The sequence below is a fragment of the Urocitellus parryii genome, chromosome 7, assembly GCF_045843805.1.
Source record: "Urocitellus parryii isolate mUroPar1 chromosome 7, mUroPar1.hap1, whole genome shotgun sequence".
Classification (NCBI taxonomy): Eukaryota; Metazoa; Chordata; class Mammalia; order Rodentia; family Sciuridae; genus Urocitellus; species Urocitellus parryii.
The window spans coordinates 146,737,534-146,760,825 of NC_135537.1; the positions used below are offsets into that span (position 1 = coordinate 146,737,534).

The window sequence follows — 23,292 nt, forward strand, 5'->3', positions numbered from 1 at the left end:
TTCTTATTGAGTTTTGATAGTCATTTATATATTCTGTATTCAGATCCTTTATTATCCTTTATTTTGTTTATATTTTGCATACACATACCCCCAGTTTATGACTTTTCTTCATTGTCTTCACAGTTCTTTTGAATAGCTGCAATTTTACATTTTGATAAAGTCCAGTTTGTCAATTTAGTCTTTTTATGGAATTTACTTTTAGTGTTTCATCCAAGAAATCTTTGCTTAGTCTAGGGTCACAAATATTTTATGTTTCTCCTAAAAGTTTTATAGTTTTAAATTTCACATTTAGATGTGTGATCTATATTTTAGTAATTTTTGAATATTGTATGAAGTATTGATTGCAGTTTATTTTTCACACAAGTATATCCAATTGTTCTAGTCTACTTCTTGAAAAGACTATCCTTTCTTTACTAATTGACTTTGCACCTGCATCAAAAATAGGTTGAGTACATACATGTGGGTCTGTTGCTGTTCTATTCTTTGTTTTGTAAATCTATTTTGTCTTGATGATTGTTTAGATTATTTCATTACATTGAAATCAGGTTGTGCAAGTCCCTCCAGTTTTTTTTTTTTTAAAGAGAGGGAGAGGGAGGGAGAGAGAATTTTAATATTTATTTTTTAGTTTTAGGCGCACACAACATCTTTGTTTGTATGTGGTGCTGAGGATCGAACCCGGGCCGCACACATGCCAGGCCAGTGCACTACCGCTTGAGCCACATCCCCAGCCCCAGTCCCTCCAGTTTTGTTCTTTTCCTTCAAAGTTTTTGTGGGTATTCTGGGTTCTTTATAATTCCCTAAGTATTTCAACATCACCTTTTCAACCAAAATACCTGCTGGGATTTTTATGTTTTATTTTACCTTGAATCTAGAGATCTAAAGAATTAGCTATCTTGATAATTATTTTTACTCTTTTATACTGAAAAAACTGGGGCAAACTAAAGCTAACCTGCTAAAGATCACTCAGTTTGTAAGAAATAGAACTGCAGGGGCTGAGATTGTGGCTCAGTGGTAGAGCACCTGCCATGCATATGTGAGACACTGGATTTGATCCTCAGTGCCACCTAAAAATAAATAAATAAATCAAATAAAGATATTGCGTCTACCTACAACTAAAAAATAAAAAATTTAAAAAAAAAGAAATAGAACTACAATTCAAACCTGGGCAGTATGATATTAGAGCTTGTTATTTCTATTGTGTCTTATGCTAATTAGAATACTATATTAATTTCATGAAAGTAAAGATATTTGTTGTGTTCCTAATGAAAGTGCAATGCCTAGCCTGGAATAGACACTCAAATACTTGTTGGATGAATGAATTAAATATTGTAAAGTTATTTTTATGTAGAATAAGTTTTATTTTATTGAACTCCATCTCTGGCTTCACTTGCTGGAATGGGGAAAACATTCTAGAAATATTTTGCTTAAGACCTAGCCTTCATTACAAACATAGTCTTATTATGATCCTTTCTGCCTAGAAAAAGAAATTAAGTGCAACTAGTGTAAGCAAATATTGAGTTTTATATTAGGGATAATGTCTCATATGGATCCAGCTAAAAAGAAATTAGCCAGCCCCACTTAGGACGACTATAATTTGGTATGGAAAATACAGAAGGGCTTTCTTTTTATTTGCATATGTGTCCTCATCATTTTTCTTTCTGAAGAGTTTAAGTATTCTCAACTTGTCTTGTTACAAAATAGAAAATGGCTGCTCTGCAACTCTCTTCTTTTTACAATTGCAGTGACTAGTTATTTCTTTCCTTTTTGGGTGGGAGAGGGTACTAGGGATTGAACTCAAGGGCACTTGGCCACAGAGCCACATCCCCAGCCCTATTTATATTTTATTAAGAGACAGGGTTTCACTGAATTGCTTAGTGCCTCCATTTTGCTGAGGCTAACTTTGAATTTGCAATCCTCCTGCCTCGGCCTCCTGAGCTGCTGGGATTATGTACTGGTGTGTGCTACCTCACCTGGCTGGTTGTTTCTTGATCAGAACTCCAGATTCCAAGATAGAAACCTTTTGGCTTGGCTTCGATACAGTGTCTTTCCAATGCCCAATAAGGTTTAAACAAGAAAGCATAATACATAGAGTAAACATGAAGACTGAGGATTTAATCATAGGAGAGCAAGGATACTGGGCTGTAGTTCTCAGAGAAGGGGGTGGTATGTGGCTGGGATTACAGTGTGAAAGTTTATTAAGGCTTGATCATTTAATTGGAACACTTTAATTTGGAGACTCGAATGCTGGAAATCAGGATCTGGCTTTTAATGTCATCTTAGTACTAAATAGTCTGTGATAAGAGTTTTGACACATTTTATTTTGATATGTTGAATAGAAATCAAAGAATTAATGTATATCATATATCCTCACATGAATAGCATTCATGTAGTTTTTCATAAGTGACATAATATAGTGTTAAAAATCTATTAGGTATTTTGATTTCAAGTATAACTTATTGAGGTGGTTATTTTCTTTATTGTATGTTTCCTTTTCTGTTTTTTATTTATTTGTTTGTTTGTTTGTTTTTAGAGGCAAATATCAGATTGTATACATGACTCCAGAATTCTGTTTAGGTAATTTGGACCTACTCCGGCAACTTGAGGCAAATATTGGTAAGTGACAAATAGATCTTTGTAAATACTTCCTGAATTGTTACCCATTGAAGTAAAACCTGTGGGTACTGGATTTCAAATATTTCCTCCAAGGAATCTCTGATTCTCTAACTTGGTGTTTTTCTTGTCTTATCCCTTAGAACATTGTAATTCTTTTTGCCATAGAAATTGGGTCCCTGTTTTATAACTGTCTATTTATGTATCTGTTTTGCTTTTACAAGAGACTACAAACTTTTTGAGTGAAAAATACCATTCTTGTTTGTTTATATTCCCTGAGTGTGTTGCTTGAAATGTTACTGAAATGTACCATTGAATGAATGAATGTGGAATACTAGATTCTCTGAAATTATGATTTACCTTTTTTCACATTCTGATCTAACAGGCCTAGGATGGGGCCTGGCACCTCTAGCTGTTCATAGGTGATTTTTATGAGTAGCCAAAGTTGGAAATTATATTTAATTATAAATGAGTATGACTGATTACAGAACAATTAAACCTAAAACCTTGATATTCTAAGTCAGAGCTCATTTACTAGGAAATGTAAATATAGAATTAATCAAAACCTGATGCCATTTTTTGTTTTATACTTAAAACTTTTGGAGGCTGCGGTTGTAGCTTAGTGGTAGAGTGCTTGCTTAGCAAGTGTGAGGCACTGGGTTTCAATCTTTAGCACCACATAAAAATAAATAAATAGAATAAAGGAACTGTGTCCATCTACAGATTAAAAAATATTTAAAAAATTGTTTTTGCCTGGGTGCAGTGATGCATGCCTGTAAATCCCAGGGGCTCAGGAGGCTGAAGCAGAAGGATTACAAGCAAGTTCAAGGCCAACCTCAACAACTTATCAAGGCCCTATGCAATTTAGAGAGGCCTTGTCTTAAAATAAAAAAAAAAAAGAAAGAAAGTCTGGGGATATAGCTTAGTAGTAAAGAGCTCCCGAGTTAAAGCCACAGTACCAAAACAAATAAACAAACATAAATAAAATAAAAATAAATAAAATTTGTTGTTTTTTTGATGATGAGGCTCAGCCACCTGTGAGTTGTATCATGGCTTCTATTGCAAATGATTATATTTCAAATTTTCAATTGAACTAAAGTTTTCTCAGATTGTATGATCTATTTGAATAATTATTTATTGAAATAATTCCAAATAGGTTAGGTCAATAATATCACAACTGTCAGTTAATATCACACATAGGGAAAGTAACAGTTTTCTAGCAATATAATGAAAACAAAGTTGTATCTTTTAGTATGTGATAAAACCAAGAATGAGAATAGATATTAATATTTGAGTTAAATATATTACCAAAGAGTATGGCCATCATCTGTTAAGCTCCCTTATTGGTATATTCTATTTTTGCCTTTAATGTGAATTTGAAATGTCTCTTTTTAGGTTGTATGAAATTTCTTGTTAATATTTCACTTTGGTTTAAGCTTAGCTACTTCATATGTTTCTTGATTTTATTGCAGAAGTTAGTATCTGTGTCCATAGTGGTCTGGATATTTTTGTTCCACTTTAATATTTGTTTTATATCTGTGATACTGTTACACTGAATTAATAGTTTAATTATTTAAGTAAATATTTATTTAATTAAGAGTTGCAAATTCCTAGTTTTTGTAATGTATAAATTATGAACCCTCATTCATTAGAGTAGAGCATAGAACATTTTGCTTATGAAGGATGAAAATGGTTTTTTTGAGTGACTCAGTGTTGAATTAAAAGGGACAAATTAAATGAGTTTTTTTTTTAAATATTTTCCTTTGGCTTTTGTTTGTAGGAAATTGTGAAATGCTTGCAAAAAAGAACATACTCAGTGTGTTATATATACAGTAATCTGACATTTAGCTAATCAGATTTATCAGTTTTAGGTAAATGTTAAATTATTTAAGTAGTCTAAATTTATAACAAATAGCAAGTATGCTTGTGTGTGGAGAATCCTTACCAACCATACTTGTAAATTGTCTTTTAACTTTAGAAATAAGGCTTAAAAGGCCAGTATGCCAAAATGAAATATGTCTAGGACCTGGCAAGACACTTGAACTTGTACATTTAAAGTGTATTTTAGCTGCGTGTGGTGGTTCATGCCTGTAGTCCCAGTGACTCAGGAGGCCAAGGCAGAAGGATTGTGAGTTCAAAGCTAGCCATAGCAACTTAGTGAGACCCTGTCTCTAAGTAAAGTGTAAAACAGTTGGGGATGTAGTTAAGCATCCCTGGGTTCAATCCCTGGCACCAAAAACATCAAAAATAAAATAAAGTGTATGTTGATAAAGTTTGCCTAAACTGATTGTAATGTACAAGGTTCAACTCCACTATAAGCTACTTTATCAATACTGCAACTAAAACTTTTAAAATACAGGAGGACATCATCTTTGTTTTAACCTATTTAAAGTCTGGTTGATTTAGCTTCTAAAGCCAAAATAAGTATAGTGGTAACACTGAAAATTTCCCAGTCAGTAACCAGAGAATTTTTTTGCATTTTTTTTTTTTTTTGGCACCAGGGATTGAACTTAGGGGCACTCAACCACTGAGCCATATCCCCAGCCCTGTTTTGTATTTTATTTAGAGACAGAGTCTCACTGAGTCGCACCATGCCATTGCTGAGGCTGTCTTTGAACTCGCGATCCTCCTGCCTCAGCCTCTGGAGCTGCTGGGATTACAGGGGTGAGCCACTATGCCCACTCTTTTTTATTTTTTTAATTATTTATTATTTTTAGATATGCATGACGGTATATTTTGACATTATGCATACATGGAGTATAACTTATTCTAATTAGGATCCCATTCTTGTGGTTGTAGATGATGTTGAGTTTCACTGGTGGTGTATTTATATATGAATATAGGCAAGTTATGTTCAATTGGTAACCAAAGAATTTGCTAATCAACCTACTTTGCTTATTTGCTTTCTTTTTCTTTCATGCTCTGTTCAGATTATCATAGCTAGTACAATCTCAATGAATTGCCATTGTTTATTTTTATGTCAATTTCCTTTTTTAGAATTGTGAACTCTTTGAGATCAGTGTTTCTTGTTAATATTTCACTTTTTATTCCTACAAAAGGATTTAGATTAAAATGACCATATAATAACTAAAATAACAATAGTTTTTTTATTAAACTCTTTTTTTGCATCAGGGCCTATTTTAGCCTTTTATGTTAATGATTTTATTTAATCTTTAGAGTTATAAGAAATGTTAGGTACTATTACTATCCACAGTTTATTCGTAAGGAAACCAAGACTTGGAAAGCTTGAGTAACTTGTTCAAGGAAATACACATGGTAAGTGGTGGATCCACATTTTACATCTATGCAGTCTGATTCCAGAGCACATATTTTTAATCACCACCCTGGCAGAACATTATTAGTACTCCCATAAAGGGAAGTTAACTTTGTCTTTAACTTGGAAATTGAGGGCAAAACCAATATTAGTCATTACTTTGAAATGTCTGAAGACATTTTATTGGATGGTTTTGCAGTGACATGTAATACTACACACTATCAATTCTGTTTTAGTGTATGCCTACAGTGTGGGAAGAGTAGAGAGAATGCTGGGAGGCGGGGGGGACCAAATTATATTTTTTCTTACCTGCTTTGTATGTAATGAGATTTAGTTCTTCCCATACCCTTTTACATTAGGCAATGTGGATTTCATCTTGTCTTCTATGACGTATTAGAGAAACTTTCTGCAATATGATATGTGATCAATTTTGGATACTGATGCACTTAATCTCAGTGGAAATATACTCTTTCTGTTTCTTTTGAAAGCTAATCAATGAGATAAGATTTAAGGTGTTGCCACAGAAAAATAGAACAGGCCACTTTTAAAAAACATTGTTGTGAGATGGTTCATAAGTGATAGTTTAAGTCATTCATTTTCCCAAGGAATAACAATAAAAGCTGAAATTTAATAAATATGTTATTTGAATTAATGCATACTTTTTCTTTCTTTTTTTTTATCCTAATGCCTTTAAAAAATTTTTTGTAGTTGTAAATGGACAATACCTTTATTTTATTTGTCTACTTTTATGTGGTGCTAAGGATCGAACCCAGTGCCTTACGCGTGCAAAGCAAGCGCTCTGCCGCTGATCTACTGCCCCAGCCCTATCCTAATGCCTTTTATCCATATTTCTTTCCTTCTCCTTTTTCTAATAATGTTTTTTTAATGTTATCTGGTACTATTTATACTTATGTTTTCGTATGAAACAAATACTTTGATTTGGGTTATTTTGGGTTTTTTTGGGTAATATTTATATAGTCTTAAGTGAAAAAAACGATGTTGATTTAGATGATTTTTTTTCTTTTTGAACTTTTATTTTTCTCATTTTTTTTTGTTTTGTAGGTATCACACTTATTGCTGTGGATGAGGCTCATTGTATTTCTGAGTGGGGGCATGATTTTAGAAGTTCATTCAGGATGTTGAGCTCTCTAAAGGCAACACTCCCAATGGTAAGCTTTGCCAAGTCTAATGTTTTTTAATGATATTTTCACCAAGTGGAGCATTCATATCTGGGAAATGGCCAAAAAGCTGAAGACTTCTTTATCAAAGGGCAAACGGATGATGTAATCAGGGGAAAGGTTTTAAAAAATTCTAACCTTGGCTTCTTTATAAGGTTGGTCTATAACATATGGAGAAATACCATAGAATAAGGCTTGGCAAACCTTTTCTGAAAGAATCAGATAATAGTTACAGTAGTCCCCCCTTATTGATAGGGTATATGTTCCAAGAGCCCCAGTGGTATAATACCCGAAGCAGCATAGAGTACTAAACCCTATATATTTATAAATTAGGCCCAGTAGGAGATTAACAAACATAACTAATAGTAAAAGAGAATAATTATAACAGTATTCTGTAATAAAATTACCAGTACTAGTACTCTTGCTTTCTGGAGCAGTGACTAAGTAATATAAGTGGTATTTGAATATAAGCACTGCCATAAAATTTTTATTTTTAATTTTTTATTAAAGCATCATAATAATACATAGTAATTACGTTCATTTTGACAAAATCATACATGCAAGGAATTCAATTTCAAGCTTCAACCCGTTCTTTTCCAATCCTCCTCCTTCCCTGATTTTCTCTCCTCTACTCTATTAAATTTCCTTTCTTCTATATATACATAAATGTGAAATTCTCTTTGGTATATTTATATATGAATATAACATGATTTTGTTAGATTCATCCCATTTATCGTCTTCCTTCCCTTTCTCCCTCCATCTGATTCTTTTAACTCCATGGCTATTCCCTAGGTCTTTGTGATATCTGACCCCCTCCCCGACTGCCTTCTTTCTCTTATTTTGTTTTAGTTTTTGCATATGAGAAAACATGTGACCTTTGATATTCTGAGTCTGGCTTATTTCACTTAGCATGATTTTTTTCTCCTTTCCATCTGTTTACTGGCAAATGCCATTATTTCATTCGTCTTTATGGCTGAGTAAAACTCCATTGCAAGTATTGCCATATCTTGACTGTTGGTCTCATAACCAAGATAGCTACGAAATGACAAACCAGCAATAGCATATACAGTATCGATGTACTGGACAATTCACTTTCTAGGGAAAATGGAGCTGATTGGAATGATTTTATCACATTGCTCAGAATGGTATATAATTTAAAACTTACAAATTATTTAATTCTGGAATTTTCCATTTAATATTTTTGGACCATGGGTAACTGAAACCACAGACAGCCACACTGCAGATAATAGGAGTAGTATGTATGTGCTTGTCACATGTTGCTCTCTTTCTCTCTTGTTTTAAATACCCTTTTAAAAATGTAGAACTACACTATATTCTTCACTTGTGGGCAAAACCAGGTTGTGGGCCATATTGTCCTATAGACCATAGTTGTAGACTGTTGCTTTAGAAACATGGTTAGATTACCATGCTTCTCAGTGATGTTTCACTTGTAAGTTGTTTTGTGATAGGATGTAGTAAAGTATAGTTATCCCTCTTGTATCACATTAGAAATCTGGAAATTCAAGTATTCTAATGGTATTTTTTAAAAGAAACTTTTAAGGGGCTGGAGTTGTGGCTCACTGGTAGAGCACTTGCCTAACATGTAGGAGGCACAGGGTTTGATTCTCAGCACTGCATATAAATAAGTAAAGATCCATTAACAACTAAAAAATATTTTTAAAAAGGAAAGCTTTTAGAACTGGAATTCCACTTTATTCCCTTTCATAGAAAATTGTAGAAAACCACAATTTTTTTCAATTTTTTTACATGAGTGTTCTACATGAAGGGCATGTGTTACATGAATGGCTTGAAAACACAGTATTGACCTTATTTTCTATTTTGAAAACCTAAAGATCACAGGAAGTTATAAAACAAAAATATGTAAGGAGATCCTGTGTACCTTTCACCCAATTTCCCCAGTAATTGCTTGCATGACTGTAATATAATATCAAAACTAGGAGTATGACACTATATAATACCAGAGTTTATTCATATTTCATTATTTTTGTAAGTTCTCATTTGTGTATGTATGTGTGGAGTATTGTACACCATTTTTTCTCAAATAGATTTTGAGTTACTACCATTGCAATCAAGATATAGAATTGTTTCGTTCCCACAAGGCTTCCTGGTACTGTCCTTTATAACTACACCCACAGTCCTCTTCACCCCAAACTTCAGTTCCTGCTAATAATTCTCTAATCTTGTTTTTTGAAAAATGTTGTATAAATGGAATCACAGTTTATTGCATTTTGCAATTTTTTTCTCATTCTCTTGATATCTATCCAAATTATCATATATTTCAAAAGTTTGTTCCTATTTATGGCTACACAGTATTCCATAGTATGGACATACCAAATTTTATCAGACCACTTACCTATATTAAAGAACTTTGGGGTTATTTTTCAGTTTGGGGCTATTATGAATAAATTTACTATGAATATTTGTGTGTACCTTAAAGGTCCTTCATTAAGCCAGTGGTTAAACAACCAATGAACATGAGTTTTTTTTTTTCTGGGGTAAATGCCCGCAGAGTAGTTGCTGGGTCCTTTGGTAAGTGCACGTTTTTTTAAGGAACTGCCTTACTGTTTTCCAGAGTGGCTGTACCATTTTCACTTTCCACCAGCAATGCATGAGAGATGCAGTTTCTTCTCATCCTTGCCACCCTTTGGTGTTAACACTATTTTTTAAATTTTAGCCATTTTGATAGATATGGAATGATATCTTGTATTTTAAATTTGTATTTGTCTAATGGTGAATGATTTTGAGATTTTTGTTTAAGTTGCCTCTTTGAAGAAATACCTGATTTAATTGGATTGTGTTTAAATTTTTTTTCTGTCAAGTATTAGGAGTTTTAAAAATAAATAAATATATATGTATATATGTATGTGTATATATACATATAACATACGTGTGTGATATTATGTTATATATATATTAGAGCTGAGTCCTTGGTTAGACATGTGGTTTGCAAATACTTCCTTCCAGTTTTAGCTTATCTTTTCATCATTTTCACAGTGTCTAAAAGAGCAAGCATTTAAAATCTTGGTGAAATCCAATTTATCAATTTTTTCACTTAGGGACTAGGCTCTGCACCTAGCCATAGATGGTAAAGATTTTCTTATATAGTTGTTTTTCCTTAACTTTATAATTTTATTTTTTAAATTTAGGTCTGTGATCCATTTTGAGTTCAATTATATAGGTGTGAAGTTTAGGTTGAGGTTCATTGTTTTCCCATATAATGCTCCAAACCATTTGTTGAAAAGGCTGTCCTTCTTCTGTTGAATATCTTTATACTGTTTCTTGAAACAGTTCTTGTCACAGAACAGCATACTATCCTGGTTTTCTTCCTTGGTTTTGCCTTAGTCTCCTTTGTTCCTTCTCATCTCTTTATCCTTTTAATGTTGGCAAGCTTGAAACCTTAGTCCTTGGACTTATTCTTTTGTACTCAAATTCCTTATCATCTTATCTAACAGATAGGGCTTTTTCTTTTTGCAGTACTAGGAATTGAACCAGGGACTGCTGTAGGCTAGGCATGCACTCTAACAGAGTTTATATTCCCCAGCCCTTGTCTCCCCCCATCCCCCATGCCTCCTGCCCCATGCTAGGCATTGAACCCAGGGTTGTTCTACCATTGAGCTACATTCCCAGCCCTTTCTATTTTTCTGTTTTTAAATAGAGTCTTGCTAAGTGGTCAAGGTTGGCCTTGAACTTGAAATCTTTTGCCTCAGCCTCCTGAATCTCAGGGATTATAATCATGCACCCCACCATGCCTGGCCCAACATATAGTTTTAATACTATCTATATCCTGAGAACCTCCAGGTTTATATTACAGCCTTGGACTAATATTAGCAATATGTGAGTGATTCAGTTTCTCTGCCTCCATGCCAGCACTTGGTATTATCATTATTTTTTGTTACATTTTATAGACTATCAATATAATATTCCAAAGAATATTTGTAGAAGATGTATATATGTGTGTATACTTGTGTGTATGTGGTATACATACACATATAAACACTCATGTAGATATATAGTTACCTTCTGAAGATTTTTCTACTTAGATGTCTAATAGGTATCTCAAACTGGTTCAGAATGACTTCTTGATAGTCTCACCACTCTAGACCTTCCCTTCCCAAGAATCTCCAAAATCTTATTTAATAACAGCTTCATCCTTCTGGTGTTGAGGTCAAAATTTTTAGAATTTCATTCAACTCTACTCTCTTTCTCACTCTCTACAATACCTTTAAACAGTAAGGAAATCTTGTGAGGTCTTTAGGATCTAATCAGTTGATCCCTGCCATTTCCCTGGTACAAATCTCCAGCTTTCACCTGCACTGTTACAGTAATCTCCTGCTTTCACTTTTCCCCTTCTCTTATCTATTTAAGTACAACATTTGAACTAATACTTTTTAAATATGTCTGATATATTCCCCTCCAAACCCTCTGGTAGTGGCATGCAGACACTGATACCATGTCTTACTGAGTCTTATATGATCTAGTCTTCCAGTCTTACTTTGACCTTATCCTGTCCTAAATGCCTCTTCATTCACTGCATTCCAGCCACTCCACCTTCCTAGGGCTTTACATATACAGTCATACATACATTACTGGAGAAGGGTCTGAGGAGGTCCCCTTTTAGAGAGAAGGAATCTCAGTTTGGCCCTGGCAGGTTCTTGACTTATGCACAGAAAGGAAGGAAATTTCAGGGTACATCAAAAGAGGCACAAAGGAAATAGGCTGAGGTGTAATAATTACAATCACCAAAGGTAGGCTGGGTGTGGTGGCACATGCTTATAATCCCAGCAACTCAGGAGGCTGAGATAGTAGGATCACAAGTTTCAGGGCAGCTTTGGTAACTTAGTGACACCCTGTCTCAAAATAAAAAATGAAAGGGCTGGGGTTGGGGGTGTGCTCAGTGGTAAATGCCCCGAGTTCAAGTCCTAGTACCAAAAAGAAAAAAGAAAAGAAGAGGCACAAAGGAAACTTTGTAAATACAGAACACTGAAAGTGCGTGTGTAGGTGGTTTGGCATCAGTCTGGTGAGTTTCTTCTATCCTACCTTACTTCTGCATCTGAGCTTTGCCTCTGATATTCCTTCTTCCTGAATACTTTTCACCCAGTTAATTTATGCTCCCTTATTTCTGTCAGATATTCACTGAAATATTGCCATCTCATTTAGGTCTCTTGGGCTACCATATTTGAAATATCACATTAATCCTCCTTCCCCAACATTAAATCTTCCTCAGATATCTTTGCTATTTTTAGAAATAGTGTTTATCTCTGTTATTATCTCTATTTTTTAAAACTTCCTATATTTTGTCTGTTTTCTGTGAGCACCTACTAGAATATTTTTTTTTGTGAGGAGGGATTTTTGATTGGTTAAAAAATCTGTAACAGTACATGGATCATGGTAGATGCTCAGTAAATAATTGGGTGATTGAATGAATGAATTCTGATCAGAAAGCTGATAATCAGTAACTCTCCTACACAGATAGCTGTGAAAGAGTTGGGTAATAATTAGTTACACCAAAGGACTCTGCTAATTTCTATAGTAAATGATTTGGAAGAGGCATAAAACATAGTTTCTGCTTTCAGATAGTAAAAGAATTTAGATTCATACCTATAAAAATAAAATCAGTACTAGCATGCATGAGACTTTGAGTTTGACGCAGCAACATCACACACACACACACACGAACATATACCCACACACAAATGAATAATACCTAACAATATAAAGTATGTGGACTGGTACAAATAATACAGAAAGATTAATAGTGATAGTGTTAATAGTACATGTAATAGATAGAGAAGGGATTTGATGGTGAAATCCCATAGGCACAGTGCCCTAGAGAACTTATTTTCATTAATTTAGAATGGTTTAAAGCAACCTTTTGGAAACTAGGAAGATTGCTTTCTATAATCTTTTCCTAGGCCTTTGATACTGGAAGGATTGTTTAAAAGGAATTTTAAATATTTTATGTAGTTCTTAAACACTTTTCAGGTGGAATTAAATCTTTTATTATGTCTAGCTATTGACGTCACTGTATCATTTTCATTTCTTGGGATGATTTAAATATTGCATGTTCCTTCTATTGAACCTCTGGGACAGGGTGTTTGTCAAGCAGTGGCTGAGAAAATGCTGTTCTCCTGGTGTTTTCAAGAATCCTCTTCATTAGCTAACTGGTGAGAAATGCCACCTGGTGGTTGTAGCCCAATCATTTTTCTCATTGTTCTTGGTGCTGTTTTTTTAATTCCAGTGTCACTAGGACACCTGTTATAAACCTGGATTTCTTATTGTATTATTTCAGTAAGTCTAAAAAATAGCAAAAATATCACTAAACCATTTGGCACAAAGATTTCTATTTGGAAGTAATTATTAAAGGGAGCCTTGAGAAGGAGCAGCCAGGCATAAAACTCTACAGAAGTCTTAAAATTCTGTAACATTAATGGGGGAACTGTGAAATCCATGAGACATATTGGTCCTTTGTGTGACTTTCTTCCTAGTACCTATTGGAAAAAAGATAAGCATGCAGCAGACACTCAGTAACCATTTGAAATGAAGGAATAAATTCTCTGTGTATTATAGAATATAGAGTTAAAATAAGCATGACCCAAATTTAGAAGCAAATGGAATAGTTATAGTTTTCTAAATCTTTGGGTGTTGCACTATGGAAATATATGCTAAATATCTTCTTAGATTTATAAAATCACACGATTATTTTATATTTTGTTGCTTGTTTTGGCAAAAATTGATGCCTGAAACCTAGACTTAATAAACTCAAATAATTAATTTTAAGACTTAGTAACTTATTACAACTAGGTGGCAGTATAATTTAGCATCTATCCAGTTTGCTTCTAAAAATTTAAGGGTTCAAATTCTTAATTATGCTGTGACTACAAATATAAACTGAGAGTAGCCCAGTAAAATGAGCATGTATGATCACCCTTCTCATAACCTGCCTGTATATTATTTTTTAGTTTGTTTATAAATTATGTGTGGTACCTGGGGTTGAAACCGTGGCCTCACTAGTTACATGCTAGGCAAGTACTCTACCACTGAGCTATATCCCCAACCTTCTTTGTAAAATCGTAGCATCATAAAGTACCCAAAACAGAATTCTAAGAATAGGTTCTATTTACTTTTGAAGTGAATCTTTATTGTTTCTTCAATTTTATTATGTTACTTTATTTTCTAGTGGCAGGAGCAGCATTCCCTTTTTTAATAACTTCATTTTTCATGTGATGCTGAGGATTGAATCCAGTGCCTCATGCGTGCTAGGCAAACACTCTACACTGAGCCACAACCCCAGCCCAGAAGCAACATTCTTAACTGTGACTTTTAGAATGTTGGAGGCAAAAGAGTAACTATTTGTATTATAATCATTTTCACTGTTAGCTGGTCACTGGAATTGGGAATTTCTAAGCAAATGGGGATTTTTAAATTTCAGGGGTCTAACAGCCCACTTTGCCAAAGCCAGTGGCAAATCTGGAACTACTGCCCATATCTGTGAAATTTCCATACACAAACCTTTTTAATTGTTGCAGTAACAATGGTGGTTACAGTTGAAAACTTTTGAGTGTTCTATGCTGTCCTGTATATTTGGCATTTTATATATTTTGTCTCATTTCATGTTCATAAGAACTCGATGATACTGGTTCCGTTATTGTAGCCATTTTTTATAGGACAAAACCAAAGCTCAGAGAGATAAACACACAGCTAAAGGTAGACATTAAACCAAGTAGTTGATTCCAAGCCAGGTTTGTTTCACTGCTGTGCTGCTCTTTTGCCTGATGTTTCCATTAACTTTTTGGAGATGTGACATTTAATTTCCATATTTTTGTAAATGCATTTTCTGTCTACTGATACATTATCTCTCTTAGAAACATATCCAGCCCCCACTCTCTATTTTTTAATGGTCCCTTCCCTCCCCTTTTATTTTTATTTATTTATTTTTATGTGGTACTGAGGATTGAACACAGGGCCTCATGCATGTGAGGCAAGTGCTCTACCACTGAACTATAATCCCAACCCTAACCCTCTCTTCTTATGAGCTATATCCTAAAAAACTTCCCTTTTTAATCTGCATATGCAGATAAACAAGTATTTATTAGTGCATTTATAAATAAGTTGATTGAAGCACTTAAGGGAAATGCTTTATTGTCAGGGTAAGAATGTGTATGTCCTAGTAATTTCTATTTTTTAAAAAATATTTTATTTAGACATTGATGGACCTTTATTTTATTCATTCATTTATATGCGGTGCTGAGAATCAAACACAGTGCCTCACACATGCTAGGCAAGCACTCTATCACTCAGCCACAACCCCAGCCCAAAACTTCTAATTTTTCAACTTCCCTATTCTCAGCCATATATTTGTTAGTACCTATATATTAACACAGAAATGTATCTATATTAAGGCTTGGTTAGAGAAATTAACTTCTTTAAATTAGCCCATTTATCTCTACTTCCTTATGGAGGCATTCAAAATTCAGAGAAGAGTCTGATTGGAAGCCAGAGATCAATTAAATTAGTTTGGGGGTTAAGTTTTTAAAAAGTTTTACAGAATTTAAGGATAGAGAATATAAAAATGATGCAATTAATTGGTCATGTTGGTTTTATTTTTTTTTTCATTCATAAAACCTCCCAAGATGAGATAGTTTTTAATTCAGTAAAACTATATTAATTGCAAAGGTAACAAAAAAGTTTGTAATTTGTATCTTGTTTTAATTTTGAGTCAGACTCTACACTTCTTTTCGAATTGGTAAATTGTATGTAAATTTTTACATACAAAAGATAATTATTTAAGCTGGTTTGTGAGATAGCTACAGCATATCCAAAAAAAAAAAAAAAAAAAAAAAACATTTTATTAAGACATTGTTTCCTCTGTCTGTAATAAGCCAAAACGTATTTTTAGGAAAATTATATTCTGGTAATGGAACAGCTAAGTATTTAGGAACAACCTTAAGATGTAACCCATTTTTTTCCTGATTGTGAAATATAGCATAATTGAGTATGATTCCCTTATATAATAGGAACAAAAATATGAAGTGTAGTTTTATGGGAGATATTTTGTTATCGTGCCTTTGAATTTCTGAAAGATTGTATGTTTTTCCTCATGCCTGCTATGTTTCTTTTTGGTTGATTATATAATTCAGAGTCTTTGCTAGACTGAAAATAGAGTATGGTTTCATTGCTTTAGGAAGCAATTAATAATACACATTTAATATTATATATACCATGCAATTGATTCACTTTAGTAAGACTGGAAAGAGGTTATCCAGGTCAGGGGAAGCTTTGCTTTTAGATATGAAAAGCTGTAAACTGATATATTTCACGAGAGACAAAACAAAACAAAACAAAACACTAAAACACCAATCTGCCAAAAAAAAAAAAAAACCCACAGAAAACACCTCATTGATTTATACAGTTAGATTTTCAAAAAAAAAAAAAAGTAAGTAATGCACCCTTACTTATATGGGTACTATTTATAAATGTAATAGTTCAAAATAATAACTGGAAAGATAGTGAGCTAATAAATACATTTAATTTAATAAAACAAAGTAAATTGTATTTAGTGCTTATAAATGATTTCTGGTTTTTTTTAAGAAGCAATGTTATGTTTAGAAGACTGAAAAACAGTTAAGGAGCTTCTTTTTCTTTTATTAAAAAGTGTAATTTTAAGGTATTTTTGACAGTGTACCTCCTGTAACACTCTTTTTGTAAGAAGGCAGTAGAAATATTCAGAATTAGTGAACATTTTTAAAAAATCATGTTTATTCACTCAGGTTCCAATCATTGCCCTCACTGCAACTGCAAGTTCTTCAATCTGGGAAGACATTGTACGTTGCTTAAAACTGAATAATCCTCAGATTACCTGTACTAGTTTTGATCTACCAAAACTATATTTAAAAGTTGGACGGAAAACAGGGAACATTCTTCAAGATCTAAAGCCATTTCTTGTTAAAAAGACAAGGTAAGGATTTAATGGTTGATGGATTTTTGTAGCTATTTCTTTTTTTATAGAAAAACATTTATTTTTTTACTATTTCTTTCTAATACATGTTTGACTTATTTCAGATTTTACCTAGCTGTGGTTCAAGTTAAGTGTGGTATTACATAATCAGTTCAGTAACTTGAGAAAAAGTATATTTTTGAAGTTAGGGACTAATTCTTCTGTTATTTTTATTCCCTGTTGATGCTTGAATAGGAGTATTTGTAATCTTTATCATTCTCTTTGTCTTTTTGGGCGGGGGTAACATTTTTTTCCTCAATTTTTTTTTAATTTTTTTATTAGTTGCTCAAAACATTACAATGATCTTGACATATCATACATTTGATTCAAATGGGGTACATAATCTTAATCTTATTTTTCCACGTGTACAGATTGCAGGATCACATTTGTTATACAGCCACGTTTATACATAGGGCCATACTAGTGTCTATTGTATTGTGCTGCCCTTCCTATCCCCCCTCCCCTCCCCTTCCCTCTTCTCTTTCTACCCAATCTACTGTGACATGTTTTTCTCTCTTTTTTCTTCCCCCTCACACCATCTTATATGTAATTTTGCATAACAATGAGGGTCTCCTATCATCTTCCATGCAATTCCCCTTCTCTCTCCCATTCCCATGCACCTCTTGTCCCTATTTAATGGTAATCTTCTTCTCATGCTCTTCCTCCCTGCTCTGTTTTGAGTCGCCCCCCTTATATCAAAGAAGACTTTCTGCATTTGTTTTTTAGGGATTGGCTAGCTTCACTTAGCATATTCTGCTCTAATGCCATCCATTTCCCTGCAAATGCCATGATTTTGTTGTTTTTGAGTGCTGAAGAATATTCCATTGTGTATAAATGCCACATTTTTTTTATCCATTCATCTATTGAAGGGCATCTGGGTTGGTTCCACAGTCTAGCTATTGTGAATTGTGCTGCTATGAACATTGATGTAGCTGTGTCCCTGTTGTATGCTCTTTTTAGTTAGGTCTTTTGGGTATAGTCTGAGAAGGGGAATAGCTGGGTCAAATGGTGGTTCCATTCCCAGCTTTCCAAGGAATCTCCATATTGTTTTCCAAATTGGCTGAACCAATTTGCAGTCCCACCAGCAATGTACAAGTGTACCCTTTTCCCCACATCCTCGCCAGCACTTGTTATTGTTTGACTTCATAATGGCTGCCATTCTTACTGGAGTGAGATGGTATCTTAGAGTGGTTTTAATTTCCATTTCTCTCATTGCTAGAGATGGTGAGCATTTTTTCGTGTATTTGTTGATTGATTGTATATCCTCCTCTGAGAAGTGTCTGTTCAGATCCTTGGCCCATTTGTTGATTGGGTTATTTGTTTTCTTGTTGTTTAATTTTTTGAGTTCTTAGAGCTCTATCTGAAGTGTGAGGGGTAAATATTTGTTCCCAGGATGTAGGCTCCCTATTTACCTCTTTTATTGTTTCTCTTGCTGAGAAAAAACTTTTTAGTTTGAGTAAGTCCCATTTGTTGATTCTTGTTTTTAACTTTTGTGCTATGGGTGTCCTATTAAGGAATTTGGAGCCCGACCCCACGAGATGGAGATTAGGGCCAACTTTTTCTTCTATTAGACACAAAGTGTCTGGTTTGATTCCTAGCTCCTTGATCCATTTTGAGTTAACTTTGTGCAAGGTGAGAGAGAGGGATTCAATTTCATTTTGTTGCATATGGATTTCCAGTTTTCCCAGCACCATTTGTTGAAGATGCTATCCTTTCTCCATTGCATGCTTTTGTCACCTTTGTATAATATGAGGTAGTTGTAATTTTGTGGATTGGTCTCTGTGTCCTCTATTCTGTACCATTGGTCTACCTGCCTGTTTTGGTACCAGTATCATGCTGTTTTTGTTACTATTGCTCTGTAGTTATAGTTTAAAATCTGGAATCACTATACTGCCTGTTTCACTCTTCCTGTTTAGAATTGCTTTTGCTATTCTGGGTCTTTTATTTTTCCAGATGAATTTCATGGTTGCTTTTTCTATTTCTGCGAGGAATGCCGTTGGGATTTTGATTGGCATTGCATTAAACCTATAGAGAACTTTTGGTAATATGGCAATTTTAATGATATTAGTTCTGCCTATCCATGAACAAGGTATATCTTTCCACCTTCTAAGGTCCTCTTCTATTTCTCTCTTTAGGGTTCTGTAGTTTTCGTTGTATAGGTCCTTCACCTCTTTTGTTAGGTTGATTCCCAAGTATTTTTTTTTTTTTTGGTGGGGCGCCAGGGATTGAACTCAGGGGCACTTGACCACTGAGCCACATCCCCAGCCTTGTTTTGTGTTTTATTTAAAGACAGGGTCTCACTGAGTTGCATAGGGCCTCTCTAAATTGCTGAGGCTTGGCTTTGCACTCAGGATTCTCCTCTCTCAGCCTCCAGAGCTACTGGAATTATAGGCAAGCACCACCATGTGGGCTTCTCTGTGTTTTGACACTGTTGGTCTCCATGTCTTATGCAAATGTTTCCTTCTATTTTTTATGTTAATTCTTCTAATTGATGTCTTTGTTACTTTATATCCCAAACTGAATGTCTCCTAACAGATCTCTCTCCTCCTCTTGCTCATTGTTGCACTCTGCACATAACTTTCATATTCATCTTCTGAAAGCACACCTCTTAAATCTTGGAGCACCTTTCTGGAATTCTATTCTAGGGAATGAAGATCAGACTCCTTTACCTAATATTGGAAGCAATATGTCAATATTTAATATGGAATTTTTTTCTAAAAATAGATCAAGAAATATTCTATACCCATTTTCAGTCCTCTTCAAGCAGAGTATAGTAGTAGTAAAACACAGAGTCAGAATGTTTTCTACAGATCTGAGTCATGAAGTAGAGGGTAATTAAGGCTTCAGATCAATGGTTTTGTATTTCCATTTTCTTCTCTTACTTTGATTCTGCCATTTGTCAGTATTTACATTTTTTCTATTTATTGATTGAAAATGTTTTTTAAAATAGCCTTATTTTGTTTTTATATTCACAATATATATTTTTTAAACATTTTTTTAAGTTGTAGATGGAGATTATATCTTTATTTATTTATTTTTATGTGGTGCTGAGGATCGAACCCAGGGCCTCACACACACACAGCGGGCATCCTACGACTGAACCACAGTCCCAGCCCTCACATTATATTTATTTAGATAATTAGATGAACCTCTTTTGCCTATTTCATTTAATGGTTAGGCAAATAAGGGCTGCTTTTTGTTTTTACCCTCAGGAAATTGTTATGAAGACATAACAGTTTTTAGTAAGTTACTTGGCAGTAAATTCCTTTTGTAAAAGGAATTTTTAGGCTTGATTTGTTAAGTTCAAATTTTTACATATTATCTGTATCTTTTTAAATTTTAAGATTTAATATCATTTTGAATAATATGGATGCACTTGTAAGTTGAAAATGGCTCATTTTTCAGTCCCATTCTCTATGTATATTTACTATTGATATTTTGATGTTTAGCTATATAGATTTATTTGACTGTATTACTATGCAGACGTGCACCCCTATTTTGTTGTTAAGTTTATAAAGAAATAATTTCATACCATATCCATTTCTCCTTTCATTTAAAGTATCTTTCCATATATTTTATTTTATTAAATTAGGGCCTTAATGTGTAGAATATACTATCCAGATTTTGGTGAGCAGTTTTTTCTTCTTTGAAAATGTTTTTTTAAAATAAGATTTTTGTGAACTAAAAAAAAAAAGTTTAGCCTTTCTCACTCCTTTATGATGTTTACTATCAAAACTTGTGTAGAGTAGGTTATTAATATTATTAAATTACCTGATTTTTCTGTTTAATTTTCAGTAGCCTCTGCCATAGTCCTTCTTAATGATTTTATAAGCATTTAATATTTAAAAAAACATTTATTTTTTATAGTTATAGGTGGACACAATATCTTCATTTTTATTTTTATGTGGTACTGAGGATCAAACCCAGTGCGTCATGTATTGTAGGCAAGTGCTCTACCTCTGAGCCACAACCCCAGCCCCAAACATTTGATTTTTAAAAATGTTTGTTTAGGAGGACTGGGGTTGTGGCTCAGTGGTAAACCACTTGCCTAGCATGTGTGAGACTCTGGGTTCTATCCCGGCACCACGTCTAATAAAATAAAGGTATTGTGTCCCTGTACATGTAAAAAAAAAATAGAAGATATACATGACAGTAGAGTGCAGTTTGACATATTAAAAAGTTTTTTTAGTATTCCATTATAAGAATATACATCATGATGAACATTTAGATTATTTTTCACTATCATAGTTTTACCCTGAATATTTGTACATATTGTCTTTTGGCAGATAAGTATTTTTATAAAATAAATTCCCAAAATTCAAATTGGAGCCAGACAAGGTGGCACATATCTGTAACCCCAACCACATGGGAGGCTGAGGCAGGAAGATAAGCAAGTTTGAGGCCAGACTTGGCAACTTAATAAGACCTTTCCTCAAAATGAAAATTTAAAAAAGGAAAGGAGATGTAGTACAATGGTAAAGTACCCCTGGGTTCTATCCTTAGTACCCAGAAAACAAACAAACTCTAAGTTGAAATTACATCAAAGGGTATATGAATTTAAAATTAAATCAAATTATGATTTTTGTAATTATAGATGGACAGATGCCTTTTTTTTGTTTGTTTATTTTATGCAGTGCTAAGGATTGAACCCAGTGCCTCATACATCCTAGGCAAGCACTCTGCCACTGAGTACAGTCCCAGCCCTAAAATAACTTTTCATGAATCTACAATAGTTGCTTGTCTATAATAATTAAGTCAGCATAAATGAATACCCTTAAGTAAATGAATGCATTGAGGTATTAAATGTTTTATGGAAATCATTGTTTACACTCTTAATAAGTAAGCACAAATTTCTACAATAGACATTGAAACAGTTTTTTCTTAAACATTGATGGTCTCAAGATTGCTAGTAATTACTTCTTTGAACCATTAAAGGAATCTTGCAATATTCCAAAAAGGTCTTTTTTTTAGTAAATAAGCTCAACTTTATGAACATAAAAGAATAAAAATTTTTATACATATTTCTATATAAATATTCACTTCTACAAAAATTAAGACTAATTGTTTCTCTGTTGTGTTACATTCCTAGAATATTTGCATCAATAGTTGATACATTTGTATCATGGCTTCTGCTAGGACAAACTTACTTGTTCCATGTTTTAACTTTGATTTGAACCAAAACTAAGTCAAAAGTTTTTGGAGCTCACTACAACTCACTTCACATGTGATTCTCCATAATGTTTTAGATTTTCATGAAGTTAAATATGTCATTGTTTTTTAATATGCTTTTAGTCTTTTGTTTAATAGAAAGGAAATGTTAAATGAGATAAAACCCAAAATGGTCTGAAATATTCTTCCCCAGCCCCCTTCTTTCTCTCACTATGTTTGTTATTTTTTTTTTCCTTTTTTCCTTCTAGTTCTGATTGGGAATTTGAAGGTCCAACTATCATCTATTGTCCTTCTAGAAAAATGACAGAACAAGTTACTGCTGAACTTAAGAAACTGAAGTTAGCCTGTGGAACATACCATGCAGGCATAAGTTTTAACATAAGGAAAGATGTTCATCATAGGTTCATGAGAGTTGAAATTCAGGTGTGAGAATCAATTGTCATTACTCTCTGTGCTCCTTAGAGAAAATAGATATTTCTCAAATTATATCATATCTTTATTAAATACTTTTTGGTATTAAATATAATATAGCTCCTCTGGTTAAGGAAATCAGTCTATATGTAATGTGAAAGGTAAGTGTATGAAAAAAACTGTTGCAGATTATTAAGTATAAAAAGCCATCTGAGACAGGTTTTGTGATGTGAGTTGACTATCCAGGAAGGTGCAATTTGAATAGAGTTTGAAAATGTGAATAGAAGTTTGTAGGCTGGTAGGTGATGAGAGCAGAAGAATTGGTTTTAGAATTCCAGGAAGAAGGACTAACGTGTGATGTGAGAGTACGTGCAGGGCTCAGCAAATTAGGAGTGGTTTGGAATGACTGGAGGGAAAGAGCAAGGGATAGGAATGGCAAAAAGTATGGATAAAGAGGCAGTGAGGAACTATTAAAGACTCCTAAGAAAAAGATTAAATGGATTTGTTGGCCAGGTTTATGGATGGCTTTAAAACTTGTAGGAAAGAGATATACTGGGCTTGGTGCTAGATTCCTGTAGTGTTTCCCGATTACTTTAACCTTGGAATTTTTCGTTTAAATGAGCTTTTATCTAATA

The 23,292-nt window shown here is 33.7% G+C and overlaps 1 protein-coding gene across 1 annotated transcript in view; it reads left to right on the forward strand.

The window, feature by feature from the left end:
* Positions 1-22,675, forward strand: part of LOC144256203 (bifunctional 3'-5' exonuclease/ATP-dependent helicase WRN-like) — a 41,886-nt gene extending 19,211 nt beyond the window's left edge. Inside the window, exons 12-15 of the mRNA XM_077801272.1 lie at positions 2,531-2,613; positions 6,947-7,053; positions 16,851-17,038; positions 22,495-22,675. Of these exons, the coding sequence (XP_077657398.1) occupies positions 2,531-2,613; positions 6,947-7,053; positions 16,851-17,038; positions 22,495-22,675 (559 nt within the window). The remainder of the gene's footprint in view (positions 1-2,530; positions 2,614-6,946; positions 7,054-16,850; positions 17,039-22,494) is intronic.
* The last annotated feature ends 617 nt before the right edge of the window (positions 22,676-23,292 follow it).